We start from the raw sequence: 15829 nt of genomic DNA on the forward strand, positions 1-15829 counted from the left end.
GCTGCATTATGCCCCAGAGGTGGACTGATTTATACCCTATGAGGGGGCTGCATTATACCCTATGATGTGGGCTGTATTATATTCTATGGGGGGCTGCCTTATACTCTATGAGGGAGGTTGCAATGCACCCTATGAGAGGGCTGCATTATACCCCATGAGGGGGGCTGAATTATACCGTATGAGGGGGCTGCATTATACCCTATGATGGGGGCTGCATTATATTCTATGAGGGGGCTGCATTATATCTTATGAGAGAGGCTGCTTTATACACAGTGATGGGGCTGCTTTATACCCTATGAGGGGACTGCATTACACCCTATGAAGGGGCTGCATTATACCCCATGAGGGGGGCTGAATTATACTCTATGAGAGGGCTGCATTACACCCTATAATGGGTGCTGCATTATATTCTATGAGGGGGGCTGCATTATACCCTATGAGAGGCTGCAATATACCCTACAAAGGGGCTGCATTAAACCCTATGAGGGGGCTACATTATGCCCTATGAGGGGGCTGCATTATACCCTATGGGGGGGCTGCATTATATTCTATGGGGGCTGCATTATACCCTATGAGGGGGCAACATTATATTCTACGGTGGGCTACATTATACCGTGTGATGGGGGCTGCAGTACTGTATATTCTATAAGGGGGCTGCATTATACCCTATGATGGGGCTGCATTATACCCTATGAGGGGGGCTGCATTACACCTTATGATGGGGGCTGCATTATACCCTATGAGTGGAGCTGCATTATATTCTATGAGGGGGGTGCATTATATTCTATGTGAGTGGGCTGCATTTTATTCTATGAGGGAGGCTACCCCAACCCCTGCTATATCGTGTACTACCTTATATTATACCCTGATATTAGCGTGTTTTACCGCACAATTGGTGGTCTTGCATTTATTTCTATGTAGCTATATAGTGGGCCCTAAGAATGATTTTCTCTGATGGACCCAAGGTGCTCCAGTTCGACGCTGGCCATATGTTATACATTCCATCAGCTCAGTGCATCTGTACAAGGCATGAGTGTTTCTTTCGTAACACTGCATGCAATAGACCATGCCGTCATGTGATATTGTGCATGATTTTGAACACATGAAGGTAGGAAAGGGTTGGAGACACATACAATAGCTCTGCATAGGGATACATTAGATGGTAAGAGATTTTAAGTCTGCACTAGTTGCAATATTGCTTCCTTTTGCTTTATTTTAGATGCACTGGAACAATGGTTGTAAAAGTATGCATACCCTTTACACAGACCAGAATGTATTGTGCTTTATTCTATTATTTGACTTCTTATACGTATGACACGATAGCTTCCAGTCGCACAGCATAAATCGCCCTTGGTGCTCTTCTGCTTTATGCACTGCTATAATAGAAATAGACTCAGACTGGCCCACTGGAGAACAGGTAAATCCCCCGGTAGGCCCCTGTGCAAGAATTGGTATAATACACTCATATATATTCACAATATATACACAGAAACTGCAGCTCATCATTCATTTATCCAACTACAAAGTGTAGCATTATATAAATTTGTGAATGAGGGTAATATAATATTTGCAGGTAGCTGAACAGTGGAATCCCAGAGTCAATGGTACTGATGGACCCCTGGCACCACATGCCAACACTGCCCCCCAGATGTGACAATATTATACGTGCCAACAGTCTAGATTGTTTTTTAGACAATCCTGAGAACCGAACTACAAAAGTGGCAAGGTACAAGCTACCCCTGCTTCTAACCATTTTGGGGCTGTTTTTGGGAGGAGCTTAAAGGGATTTTCCACCTCCTTGAATGTTTTGTTGTTGTTGTTTTTTTTTGCTTAACTGCATGTGTTTTGGGATAAAAATAATTTTTGCAATTCAGTCTCAGTACAAATTCTGCACGGCTTGGCTTTTACAGGTTTTTTAGTTTCAAAGAACATTCAACTTTGATGTGGTCTTTGGTCATAAAACAGCTGAGTGGAACTCAGAAAAAAGAGATTAAAGAGTTACAAATAGAATTGAGCGAAACGGGTCGGTCAAATTCATAAGTCACCAACTTTCGCTAAAGTCGGGTTTCGCCGATCGAAACCCGACCATAGCGTGAGGTCGGCCATGAGATCGCCGACCCGCGCGCCAAAGTTGCGCTTCCCATAATGCTTCCAGCGCCTTTTCTCAGCCAATCATCAAGGCCGCACACTGTGGGCAACGCAAAGACATAGGCAGCGGTCACCACCATTTAGAGAAGGGCATTCGTGTGATTGGATTGCTTTGTGTGGCGTCACAGTGGCTATAAAAGCCCTAACCGCCGACCGCCATTTTACTTCTGCCGATCTTAGCATAGGGAGAGGTTGCTGCCGCTGATTCTCAATAGGGAGAGCGTTAGGCAACAAAGGAAAAAAAATCTGTGCTTCTTCTGATAGTGATTTCAACTGTACAGTTAGTGTGCAGTGACAGGGGAGGATTTGTGTGTGTGCAGCAGCGCTGGTGGTTATTAGGCTGCCTTATAAGGCTACCTGATAGCTGCATTGCTGTGTGCACACTGCTGTGCAGACTGCTTTTTTCAAAGGAAAAAAAACTTTTATTCTGATTTTCCGCACAGTTACAGAGCTTTCATTTTTTCACACACCGTATAGAGGTGTACGCTCCTCACACACTACCGTGTAACAGCTGGCATCACGGACATATACATGCTATCTGTGTGTGACTCCGTAAAAAAATAGACGGAGATTTTAAATTTTCCATACATACACCGTATAGAGCTGTCCGCTTCTCAAACAGTATCGTATATCTGCTGTTTGCATTGCGGTTAAATCTATACAGAGACAGCGTGTGTGTGTGAGACTCCGTAAATACATATACGGACATTTCAATTTTTCCATACAATGTATAGAACTGTCCGCTTGTCAAACAGTATCGTATATCTGCTGTTTGATTACGGTCAAATCTATACAGAGACAGCGTGTGTGTGTGACTCCGTAAAAAAATAGATGGAGATTTAAAATTTTCCATACATACATCGTATAGAGCTGTCCGCTTCTCAAACAGTATCGCATATCTGCCATTTGTCTTACAGTTAAATCTATACAGAGACAGCGTGTGTGTGTGACTCCGTAAAAAAATAGACGGAGATTTAAAAATTTCCATACATACACCGTATAGAGCTGTACGCTCCTCACACACTACTGTGTACTGGCTGGTATCATGGACAAATGCATGCTATCTGGGTGTGACTCCGTAAAAAATAGACAAGAGATTTTCATTTTTCCATACATACACCGTATGGAGCTGTCCACTTCTGATACAGTACCGTATATCTGCTGGTTGGATTACGGTCAAATACATACTGGGGGAGCGTCTGTAACTAAGGAAATATATACAGAGATTTAAATTTTTACCTACACCTTATACAGCTGTACGCTCCTCATACAGTACCATATATCTGCTGGTATTCTTGTTACATTTTCACAAACATGAGGAAGTATGGTGGAAGAGGCCACGAACATGGGCGGGGGGGCAGCTGGTACTGATGGTGGTGGTAGTGGTGCATCTGCTGGTTATGCCAAATGCACAATAGCAGCTAAGGCAGGAGGTGTTGAGCCTGCATCATCATCTGGCACCAGAAGGACTGTAAGGTTCCCTTTTCTGGGAGTAGGAAAACCGCTTTTAAAGCCGAAGCATCAGGAACAGGTTTTGTCTTACATTGTCGAAACAGCCACCAGCTCTATTGCCTCCGCTTCTGAACTTTCAAAACCTGCAAGCACTGAGTCGTCAGTGCAGGGTTCTGGTCACGAAAAACACCTTTCCTTGTGTCCTTCACCCCCACCAAAAGTGTAGGATGCGGCAGCCCACACTTCAGATTACTCCATGGAGCTCTTTTCACATACCATGCCTGGGTTATCCAGTCAAATCCTGAATTCCCCAGTCCAAGATGAATCTGACATGGAGTGCACTGATGCACAGCCACTGCTAGATGATTCTGCTGGTACATTGACCCACAGCACTACATTGCCCTCGCAGTCTAGTGAGCCAGAATCTGACCCTGATGAAACTCAGGTGCCCCTTCCTGCATACTATACCACCTTACACAATGACACAGAGGAAGGTGCAGATGAAATTGAATAGGAGGTGATTGATGACCCAGTTGTTGACCTGGATTGGCATCCATTGGGGAAGAGGGTGCTAGCAATAGCTCAGATAAGGAGAAGGATCCGCAGCAGGCATCGACATCGCAGCAGTGGTTATCTGGCAGGCCCGCAGCTGTCCAAAAACGTGGAACAAAAACCAAAAGAGTTGCAGGACAGCTTGGCCAGACGGTCAAATTAGCACAACGTGCAAGCCCTGAAAATTTATCCCATAGTAGGAAGAGTGCAGTGTGGCACTTCATTGTCCAAAATCCTACTGATGAGGCTTATCTGTAAGAAGTGCGGAAGGACCTTTTAGCCGAGGGAAAAATCTCAGAAATTTGAATACCAGTTGCATGCTTAGACATTTAACCACCATGCACTTGCAAGCGTGGACGGACTACAAAACCTTAGGTACCACATGTGCACCTGCTCCAACTGAAGGTAGCCAGCAATGCTCCATCGCTTCCCCCACTGTAAGACCACCGCCACCAGTAAGCACACAACCAGCGATAAATGTTGAGGTGTCGTCGCAAGGTCAAAGCAGTCAGGGAATCACAATGGTTTTGCAACGCAACACTGAATCTATGCCATCACCACCAACACCATCACCAAACCCCTCTCAGTCCGTCCGGTCCACTGCTAGTTCCCCCATATGCAGCTCTCAAGTCCAGCTCACCCTAGCAGACACTCTGAGTAGGACAAGAAAGTGCTCATCCTCTCATCTGCGTACACTGGCTTTGAACGCCTACATTGCCAAACTGATCTCATTAGAGATGATGCCCTTCCGTTTGGTTGAAAGCGAAGCTTTCCGAGAGCTAATCGCCTACGCTGTCCCACGCTATGACCTACCCAGTCGGCACTTCTTTTCTCGAAAAGCCATCCCTGCCCTCCACCTGCATGTGAAAGACTGCATTGTCCATGCACTCAAACAATCAGTGAGTGGAAAGGTGCACCTCACAACAGATGCATGGTCCAGTAGGCATGGCCAGGGCCGTTACGTGTCCATCACTGCGTACTGGGTTAATGTGGTGGATGCAGGCTCCACAGGGGACAGCAGCAGTGGAACAGTGCTGCCTAGCCCACGGTATAGGAAACAGTTGGCTGTAGGCGTTCGACCCTCCTCCTCCAACTCCTCCAGAAGCGAAAGCTCGTCGACAGAGTGCAGTTGCACGAGCACTCCATCCGCAGCTGCCAGTGTTGCACACCAAGTGTCCCACTATCGAACAGCTAGTGGTAAGCGGCAGCAGGCTGTTTTAAAGATGATGTCTGTGGGCGACAACAGACACACCGCGGAGGTACTGGCCGAATACTTGCAGTAACAAACTGAGTCATGGCTGGGCAGTCTACATCTTGAGCCAGGCAAGGTAGTCAGTGTTAACGGCCGGAATTTTGTGGCAGCCATAGCCCTTGCAAAACTCGCACACATACCTTGCCTGGCTCACACTTTGAACCTGGTGGTGCAGTGCTTCCTAAATAATTATCTGGAGTTAACAGCCCTGCTCCAAAAGGTGCAAAGACTGTGCTCGCACATCCATCGCTCGTCCGTATACTCCAGTCGTATGCAGAAGCTGCAGCGATTGCTCCACCTCCCCAATCTCCGCCTAATCATAGACATTGCTACATGATGGAACTCCACTGTGCACATGGTTGAGAGGCTGTGCGAACAGAGGCAGGCTGTAATGCATTTGTGGGAGGATACACGGGCAGGCACGAGCAGGCAGTTTGAGGGCAGACATGGAGTTGTCGGGTGTGCAGTGGTCAAAGCTGAAAGACCTCTGTAAAGTCCTTCAATGTTTTGAGGAATGCACACGGCTGGTAAGCGCAGACAATGCCATCATAAGAATGAGCATCCCACTTATGCATCTGCTCATGCAAAGTTTGATGCACATTAAGGATCAGGCATCTGCAGCGGAGGAGGAACAGGAGGAGGAGGGAAGCCTTGATGACAGTCAGCCATTGTCTGGTCAGGGAACTGTCCTGGACGAGGTGGAGGAAGAAGAGGAGGAGGATGAGGGGGATGATTATTTTGGGGATGAGGATTCTTCTCAGGGGGCAAGAGAAAATGTTGGCATAGCAAGGTCATGTACAGGGTTTGTGCGTGACAGGAGAGATGTGAATTTGCCAGAAAGTGCTCCTCCACCCACCACTGCCAGTGCATCATTGACACCTGGAACATTGGCCCACATGTGTGATTATGCCTTGTGGATCCTAGAAATGGACCCCCGCATAGCCAAAATGATGAAGGATGACGACTACTGGTTGGCCAGCATCCTCGATCCACGCTATAAAGGCAAATTACACAACATCATGCTACAGGAGAACCTAGAGATAATATTGGCTAACAAACAAGCAACTCTGGTAAACCGTTTGTTTGAGGCATTCCCAGCACACAGCAGCGGTGCTGGTTCTTCCACGAACCGTAGTGGGCAAAATGGAAGAGGTGTTCATGGTGCACACAGCCGAAGTGGCGTTGGAGACAGGGGTTTCATGACCATGTTGTGGACTGATTTCTCAAGTACCACTCACACGACTGGTAATACTGCATCGATTGCAAGTGACAGGAGACAGCAGTTGTCAACTATAGTTACAAACTCCTTCTCCTCCCATATCGATGTTCTCCCTCACAGGTCATTCCCCTTTGACTATTGGGCCTGTAAACTGGACACCTGGTGTCATGATCCAGGTTGGATATGACAGAGAAAATGCACAAGTAACCTCTTTTTCCTTTGCCTGTGTGCTAAGGTTTGGTTTTTGCCCCTGGTGGCCATTAGGATTATTGCACTGTGGTGTCTTTTGTTCTAAATTTGCCCCCCGATGGTGGTGAGTAGCAGAAGAAATTTTTGAACCCCTCTCATAATCTTTGAAAATTCTTGGAGAACAGGAGAAGTGCCAGAAGACTGGAGAAGAGCAAATGTTGTTCCTATTTTCAAAAAGGGGAAGAAGGTGGACCCAGGCAACTATAGGCCGGTGAGTCTGACTTCTATACCAGGAAAGATCTTTGAACAAATTATTAAACAACACGTATGTCAGTACCTGGATAAGAATGAAGTGATTAAACAGAGTCAGCATGGGTTTGTAACTAATAAGTCATGTCAGACTAACTTAATTTCCTTCTATGACGGAATCACTGATTGGGTGGATCAAGGAAATGCTGTAGATATAGTATATCTTGACTTCAGCAAAGCATTTGACAAAGTCTCTCATACAATCCTTATTGAAAAAATGACAAAGTATGGAATGGACAAGGCAACTGTTAGGTGGATTCATAACTGGCTTAGTGATCGGACCCAAAGAGTGGTCGTAAATGGCTGCACATCCAGTTGGAAGAATGTCTCAAGTGGGGTACCACAGGGCTCTGTCCTGGGCCCTGTATTGTTCAACATCTTTATCAACGATTTAGATGAAGGAATTGAGGGTAAACTGATTAAATTTGCTGATGACACAAAGCTAGGAGGGATAGCTAATACTAGAGAAGAGAGAGAGAGGATTCAAAAAGATATAAATAAACTGGAGAAGTGGGCAGCAACTAACAGAATGGTTTTTAACAGGGAGAAATGCAAAGTACTACATCTGGGCAATAAAAATGAAAAAAGCATATACAGAATGGGAGGAATAGGGCTAAGTGACAGCACATGTGAAAAAGACATGGGTATACTAATAGATCACAGACTGAATATGAGTCAACAGTGTGATGCAGCAACAAAAAAGGCAAATGCAATTCTAGGATGTATTAACAGAAGCATACAGTCTAGATCACGTGAAGTCATTATTTCCCTCTACTCCTCTTTGGTCAGACCTCATCTGGAATATTGTGTCCAGTTTTGGGCACCACATTTTAAAAAAGACATCAACAAACTGGAGCAAGTTCAGAAAAGAGCGACCAGAATGGTGACCGGTCTGCAAACCCTGTCTTATGAAGAAAGGTTGCAGGATTTGGGAATGTTTAGTTTGCAAAAGAGAAGACTGAGAGGAGAATAATAGCGGTCTACAAATATCTAAAGGGCTGTCACATTGTAGAAGGATCAACTTTATTCTCATTTGCACAAGGAAAGACTAGAAGCAATGGGATGAAACTGAATGGGAGGAGACACAGATTAGATATTAGAAAAAATGTTTTGACAGTTAGAGTGATCAATGAGTGGAACAGGCTGCCACGAGAAGTGGTGAGTTCTCCTTCAATGGAAGTCTTCAAACAGAGGCTGGACAGACATCTGACTGGGATGATTTAGCGAATCCTGCTTTGAGCAGGGGGTTGGACCAGATGGCCCAGGAGGTCCCTTCCAACTCTATGATTCTATGATTGCACTCTGTTTCTTTAGTTTAGTGCACATGATTATAAGACAGGTGTGATTGCTCTACAAAAGAGTGTCAGGTGTGGTAATCACTGTTGGTGATAGTCCTCAGTTACAAGCAAGCCTGGGTGAAGGATGGAGCTGAAGGAAAGTCCCGGGGAGCTCAGTGAGAGTCCTGGAGTGGCAGCTATGGTGTCTGCGGGGAGGGCTGGCATGGCTTGGTGGAGTTGCAGCTATGGTGTCAGCAAGGAGTTCTAGCATGGCTTGGTAGAGTGGTAGCTATGGTGTAGAGCTGCACTCATGATGCTGGACTCGGTTGCTGGAAAGCTGGACTCAAGATGCTGCACTCTTTTGCTGGAAATCTGGACTCATATGCTGGACTCTGTTTCTGGACAGCTGCACGCAGGTGGTGGACTCTGTTTGCTCCAAGGCTGCACTATGGTGTTGGATCCGGTCGGAGGAAAAGATGCACGCAGGTGGTGGGCTCTGTTGCTGGGAGCGAAAGCATCAGAGCAAAGCTAAGTGTGTTTCCCTGTTTTGTCTCTTTTCCTTATGTGTGTTTTAGTGCAGTGGTGGGATTAGTTTCTGCACCGCCCACTTCAATAGTGAGGGTTTAGGTGCAGGTCGAGTTAGGGTTTTTAGGTTCCTGATCGTCGCCCGGTGCGGAACCGGCCTAGGGAACGTTAGGCGTGTAGAGACACTGACTAAGGGGAGTGCAGGAAGTCTCCACTTCCCCGTTCCCTATCACAGGGCCACCATTGTTATTTTTACCCAGGTTTTCCCATTTATTGTTTAAATTCGCCTTACTGGAGGCGGGGTTTCCAGACATACGTGTATTTCCGAAATTTGCCTGTTGAAGGCGGCGTATCCAGCTGCACGTTTTATTATTTAAATTCGCCCAACTGGAGGCGGTGTATCCAGGATCACGCGTGTCATCTAAATCCGCCCTGCTGGAGACGCTGTGTCCAGCCACGCATGACCGTGACATCACCAACCCTACTTTTTTTTTCTGGTGAGCCTCGGGCCATGTTCAGACCGGTGAGCATTGCTGCTGGGCCTCACTGAGGTGAGTGAGGAGCTGCATGGTGTGTAAGCACTTCCAGCAGCATTAATCAGGGTCTGGGGCCTTCCCTCTGACTCAACCGGAAAATCAAATAGCGGCTGGCAATGAAGCCCCCTAGAGTCGCTGCTGGGGAGCGGGACTTGCTCATACAGGCGGACGCACCCAGACAGGTGGGTGGAGTTTGTGTCCCCATGGTGCTGTATGGGGTTCCCCGAGGTGAAGGGGTACGTCCCGGTAGTGAGCAGACTGGTGTTATAGTCCGTGGGGCTCACACCAAATCTTCCATAACACCGAAGCCGCCCCCTCCTGGTCGTGTGGAGGAAGGCGACCAGGGAGTGTATTTTTACTCCATATCCCAGGCCCCTTCCTCTCCAGTGTGAGCAGCAGGTGCACTGCAGGGGAGTAGGGGCATATCTCAACCCTCGCCATTGGCCAACCCTGGGAGGCGCAGACCTCGTGGTGTAAAAGGTTGGAGGGTGGGGTTCCCTTGGTGAATAGCGGGGGTGTAAGTGTGGTGACACAGGGGGATGCCTCTGTTGTTGATTCCAGAATGAGTTCACCGAATTATGACAATGAATGTGTGGCAATAAACGTTCAGGTCCGGACCTGTGTGTGAATGAGCATGTATGGGTGGCCACCAAAAAACATCCAGTGGAAGTGTGTTGCAGAGTCTTACCAGCTCATACCGAACATACACATACATAACTCGTTCCCCAGGTCGGCGCTTTGGAGATGTGTGGTGCCTCCAGAACATACATTGCCTATACCAGCGGTGCGTTTGCCTAGACTGGATACACCTGGTATCTGCTGATACAGTACCTTTGTTCTAAATTTTTATTACGGTATAATCCATACTGAGTGAGCGTGTGTGGTTTCCGCCTTCTATACATACGGAGATAAAAATTTTACCCTATACTATATACAGCTTCTATCTTGTTATACAGTTCTTTTTTGTTCAACATTTAGTATTACGGTCAAATCCATACTGAGTGAGCGTCTGAGGGTGACTACGGGAATATCTAAATGGAGATTTAAATTGTACCCTATAATATATATACTTGCTATCTTGTTATACAGTACCTTTTTTTCAACACTTAGTATTACGGTCAAATCCATACTGAGTGAGCATCTGAGGGTGACTACGGGAATATCTAAATGGAGATTTAAATTGTACCCTATAATATATATACTTGCTATCTTGTTGTACAGTACCTATTTTTCAACATTTTGTATTATGGTCAAATCCAGACTGAGTGAGCGTCTGAGGGTGACTCCGGAAATATATACAGAGATTTCAAATTTGCCCAACACTGTATACAGCTCTATGCTTCTGATACAGTACCCTTTTTTGCTATTTAGATTCTGGTGTAATCCATAATGAGCCTGTGGACGTCTGTCTGTTACTCCGGAAATATATTTGGAGATTTAAGATTACACCAACACTGTATACAGCTGTACGCTTGTGATACATTACCCATTTACTGCTTTTTATATTCTTGTCTAATCCATACTGGGCCTGAGAGCGTTTGTGTCTGCCTCCTGAAATATGTACGGAGATTCAGAATGTTTAAACTATACTATATATACCTTGTATCTGGTGATACTGTACCCTTTTTCAACTTTTTATATTATTGTGTAATCCATACTGAGCCTGTGTCTGTGTATGACTCATGAAATATATACGGAGATTTACTATTATCCCTAGACTGTATAGAGCTGTATGCTTCTGATACAGTACGATATATCTGCTGGTATTTTGGGTACATTTTCACAAAATTTAGTAAGTATGGTGGAAGAGGCCGCGGACGTGGGCGTGGGGGGCCAGCTGGTACTGATGGTGGTGCATCTGCTGGTAGTGCCAAAAGCACAATAGCAGCTAAGGCAGGAGGTGTTGAGCCTGTGTCATGGTCTGGCTCCGGAAGGCCTGCAAGGCTCCCTTTTCTGGGAGTAGTTAAACTGCTTTTAAAGCCGGAGCATCAGGAACTGCTTTTGCCTTACATTGCTGAAACAGCCTCCAGCTCTATCGCCTCCTCTTCTGAAGTTTCAAAAAATGCAAGCACTGAGTCATCAGTGCAGGCTTCTGGTCAGGAGCAACCCCTTTACTTGGGTCCATCACCCACACCAAAAGTGAAGGATGCGGCAGCCCACACTTAAGATTACTCCATGGAGCTCTTTTCACATACCATGCATGGGTTCATTCTAAATGGAGCACATTATATATGGAGCATTATTTGGGCCTATAAGACACTGGAGCATCATCCATGAGGCCCATCATATACTGGAGCATTCCAAATGGGGGACATCAGACACTGGAGCAGTATTTACGGGGCCCATTATACACTGGAGCATTAGAAATGGGGCTCGTTATATATGGAGCATTATTTGGGCCCATAAGACACTGGAGCATCATCCATGGGGTCCATCATATACTGGAGCATTCTAAATGGGGCAGATCAGACACTGGAGCAGCATCTATGGGGCTCATTATACACTGGAGCATTAGAAATGGGGCCCATTATATATGGAGCATTATTTGGGCCCATAACACACTGGAGTATCATCCATGGAGACCATCATATACTTTAGCATTATGTGGAGCTCATCATAAACTGTATGGAACATTATATGGGACCAATGATTCTGTATGGAGAAATATATGGGCCTCATTACTCTGTATAGCGCACTATGCGGTGGCCATAATACTGTATGGAGTAATATACTGTCCGTTTTTTGAGCTATTGTAGAATTTAAAATGGATATCAGTCATGTCATGTAAGAAATGAAGTATTTTTCATTGTACTATACCTATATTTCTGTGCCGTATCGGAGCATCATGAATTGTGGTATGTGTTAAAGGGGCGTACTGACTCTCTTTGGCCCGGGGCACGCGTAAACCTGGAGCCAGCCCTACCCCCCCCACAACTTTAGCCAAATAACCCCCAGTTTTCAATGCGTAACTATTATTATAAAGTAAATTAAGGTTGACAAGCTTAAGTAATAAGAATTGATGTTGTTGGCATTGAAATGGGCACTGTAGGTGTGTTTACTGTCCTCCATTCCCTGCCGACTTTGCTTCCCCATTGACTTGCATTGGGTTTCGTGTTTCAGTCGGACCTCCGACTTTTCCCTATAGTCGGCCGGTTTCATTCGACTCGACTTTTGAGAAAGCCGGGTTTCATGAAACGCGACTCGACCCTAAAAAAGGCAAAGTCGCTCATCTCTAGTTACAAACTCTCCTATTGGATCATTAGAACACAAAACAAAATTGTCCCCATAGGCGGACAATCACTTTAAATATTCCAAATTGAAATCTTAAAGATGTTGGTACTGAACAATTTCTATCGAAACAATGTCCATTTCTCCAAAATTGGCAATCACAATGTGACCCGCAGTACCACTATAGGCTTTATACTTTTCCTTTGACTTTCACATTATTATAACCCTTTAGAAATTGCTGAGTAAACTCACTGGTATCGTACCGGTCACTTTTCATGGTCTTTCACATGTTTAGAATTTGCTGTTGACATGTCCATTCCATGGGGGCAGATGATGAGGCTACCATGGAGTCGTTGGCTAGTGGAAAAGGTTGTTCTATCCCCTTTCCTAATGGGTAGCAAGAACTTTTCCAACAACAGAGTTTGGTCTCTCTTGACTGTTCCCAAACACGTAATGTTGTGAGAGAGAGAAGAACACATGCATGCTCGACTGAGCGTGCATGTGTATGGCCAATTTTATTCCTTTATTCTAAAAGGAAGCAAACAAGATGTTGAGGAGTTGGCTCAGTGGTCATAAAAAAGGATTCCATGAGGAGAAAATTCCAAGCTCTTTTATGCTAGTGGGGGTAAAACAATATGATAATGGGGTTGATATTTTATATAGGGCCCCAAATTCCTTTTTAGATACCACTGGCAAAGACCTTACTAAACCAACTTACAAGGATGCCATATGTGTTTATCAACAGTAAACTCCTTAGTACAGGTTAAGGCCATATTACCTCAATTAAAAAGTCCCCCATCCTGAGACCCGCTCTCCACGCTACTCCCCCTTCATCCACACTTTCCAAGTACTGAAGCGCTGGAAAAGCTGGAGTTGGAGTAAACTCTTCAATTGGGGTTTGTGCTGTAAAGAAACATGAAAATTCTAAGTATTTCTGCAGTACAGGACATTACCAATGACAAATTAGGATTTTAAAGGGCTATTTTCCTCTTCATAAACAGGTATATGTTCGATAGAGCTTGATAAAACTAGCACTTTTGCAATTTACTGCTCATTAAAAGTTTCACCCGTTTTTGAGATATTAACACTTTTCTTTTGTTTACAGCTCGTTGTCTTGGAGATCGACCACCACTGCTAGACAGCAGAACATGTGCAGTGCTTACAAGCTCTTGTCTATTAAGCATCTAAGCATCGTTTTGCAGTTGACCAGGATCATTGAAGTATGGTTTCACCTCCTAGTTCTGGCCAGCTTCAGCACAATGCCTGCAAGTTGGAAATCAGAGGTGGTTGGTCTCCAAGGCAATACTGTAAACAAAAGAAAAATGTTAATATCTCAAGAACAGCTGAAAATTTTGAGAAAGAGAGTAAATTGTGCTTGTTTTTACATGTACTATCTGAAAAAAAACATCTATGAATATGAGGATAACACTTTAAGTAGAGAACTGCTGTTTTTGACACGGAGGAGGAGGATGACCTAAATTTAAATTTAATATGTAGAAATGGTGTCAAAGATAGCAGTTGTGTACTTAAAGGGTTATACTCATCATCACAGATGGATATTTTTTTTGGATGCTGCTAGTAACTAAAAGTAATTTTGTAATTTACTGCTCGTTAAAATTTTCAACCGGGTTTGACACATTAACAGTTTTGTTTCAGATTGCTGCCTTGGAGACTGACCACCACTGCTAGACTGCTCAGTGCTTAGAAGTAGGAATGACAAATCTGAATGATAACGTTGGGGTTTCAGTGAACAACCCTGAACACAGACTTCTTACTGTATTTCCATGTTACTGTTCGGGTTCAGTAGCCTAATAAAGTTTTGTGAAAGACTGCAGTGCATACATTCAACAAGCTTTAAAACTGTCGGCACTTCCACCCTTATCACAGGCATGCCAAGTAATGGCATGGCTGTGATTGGCCGGCGAACCATGTGACCTGGGCCGACAGTGTAACATAAATATATAATTTAAAAAAACAAAGTGGGGTCACTCCTATTTTTAATAACCAGCCAAGCGAAAGTAGTCTACTGGTCTATTAATATCATCCCCCAGCCGTATGCTTTCCCATTGCTGGAAATTAAGAAAGGAGGGACCCTAAAAAATGATGTGGTGCCCCCCCTATTTTTAACAACCAGCTAAAGAAATGCAGACAGCTGGGGGTTGTTATTAATAGGCTGGAAAGGGCCATGAATAGACCTTCCCAGCCTAATAAAACCAGCCGTCAGCCGCCCCAGAAATGTCACATCCATTAGCTGCCAGTTATTGCAAAGTACAGGCCAAGAGCCAAGATGATGAGCGGTGACGTCACCGCTCATCATTTTGACTCTTGGGCTGCCCATATGTGAAGCTGCACCTGTGAACTGAGGTAAACTTACTGACATCACCTCAGTTCACAGCGGCCATGTTTCACAGAGTACAGCATGAGAAACAGCAGCGGCTGCTGCTCCAATGTATGGAGGTTCGTTCTCTGAACATAATAAGATCAGCTCACCGCTGTCTGCTTTCCCTTGGCTGGTTATTAAAAATAGGTAAAAAAGGAGATTTTAGAAACTAACTTACCTTATCGGTCCCACACGTGTAGGAGCAGTGAAATCGTATGACCACATGTGGATAAGCAGAAAAAAGATGGAACAGCTGGAACTTTTTTCTTTTCTTCTATTAAAATCGGGTGTACCCTACATCGGTTTTTCATTTATTTATTAACAAATATAGTAAAAAAACACACGCAAGGCACTGCTCCAGTCCTCCACTTGGACCTCGGCCTCCTGGTTCAAGATTATTTTTTATTTTATTTTATTATGTGTTATTTTAAGTCATTTTCCTATACACATTTGTTTGCAGGGAAATTGTCCTGCCCTTACCCCTATTTTACTTCCTTTTTCAGGACCTTAGCTGTTACTATGACCATTTTACAGCCATTTTACTGCACCAAAGTTTGTGTCTCCATTGACTCCTATGGAGTTCGGGTCCAAGGTCAAGTTTGGGTCAAGTTCTGGTACCAGAACCGCACTTTGGACCCTTTTCTATTGAGCTTGTAAATAATGTTTTGAAGCTGGTCAGTATTGCTGAAGCCCGCTGTTTCCTCCTAATCCTGGGCCAGCTTCACTGAAGTTCTGACAAGCCAGACAGCAGCAGTGGTTGGT

The 15829-nt window shown here is 44.9% G+C and overlaps 1 protein-coding gene across 1 annotated transcript in view; it reads right to left on the reverse strand.

The window, feature by feature from the left end:
* Window positions 1–15829, reverse strand: part of SHANK1 (SH3 and multiple ankyrin repeat domains 1) — a 677277-nt gene that overhangs the window by 75205 nt on the left and 586243 nt on the right. Inside the window, exon 16 of the mRNA XM_073570818.1 lies at window positions 13466–13590. Coding sequence (XP_073426919.1) covers window positions 13466–13590 — 125 coding nt within the window. The remainder of the gene's footprint in view (window positions 1–13465; window positions 13591–15829) is intronic.

Source organism: Dendrobates tinctorius, unplaced genomic scaffold (genome assembly GCF_039654945.1).
Source record: "Dendrobates tinctorius isolate UK_male_01 unplaced genomic scaffold, ASM3965494v1 ptg000028l, whole genome shotgun sequence".
In the NCBI taxonomy this organism is placed as follows: domain Eukaryota; kingdom Metazoa; phylum Chordata; class Amphibia; order Anura; family Dendrobatidae; genus Dendrobates; species Dendrobates tinctorius.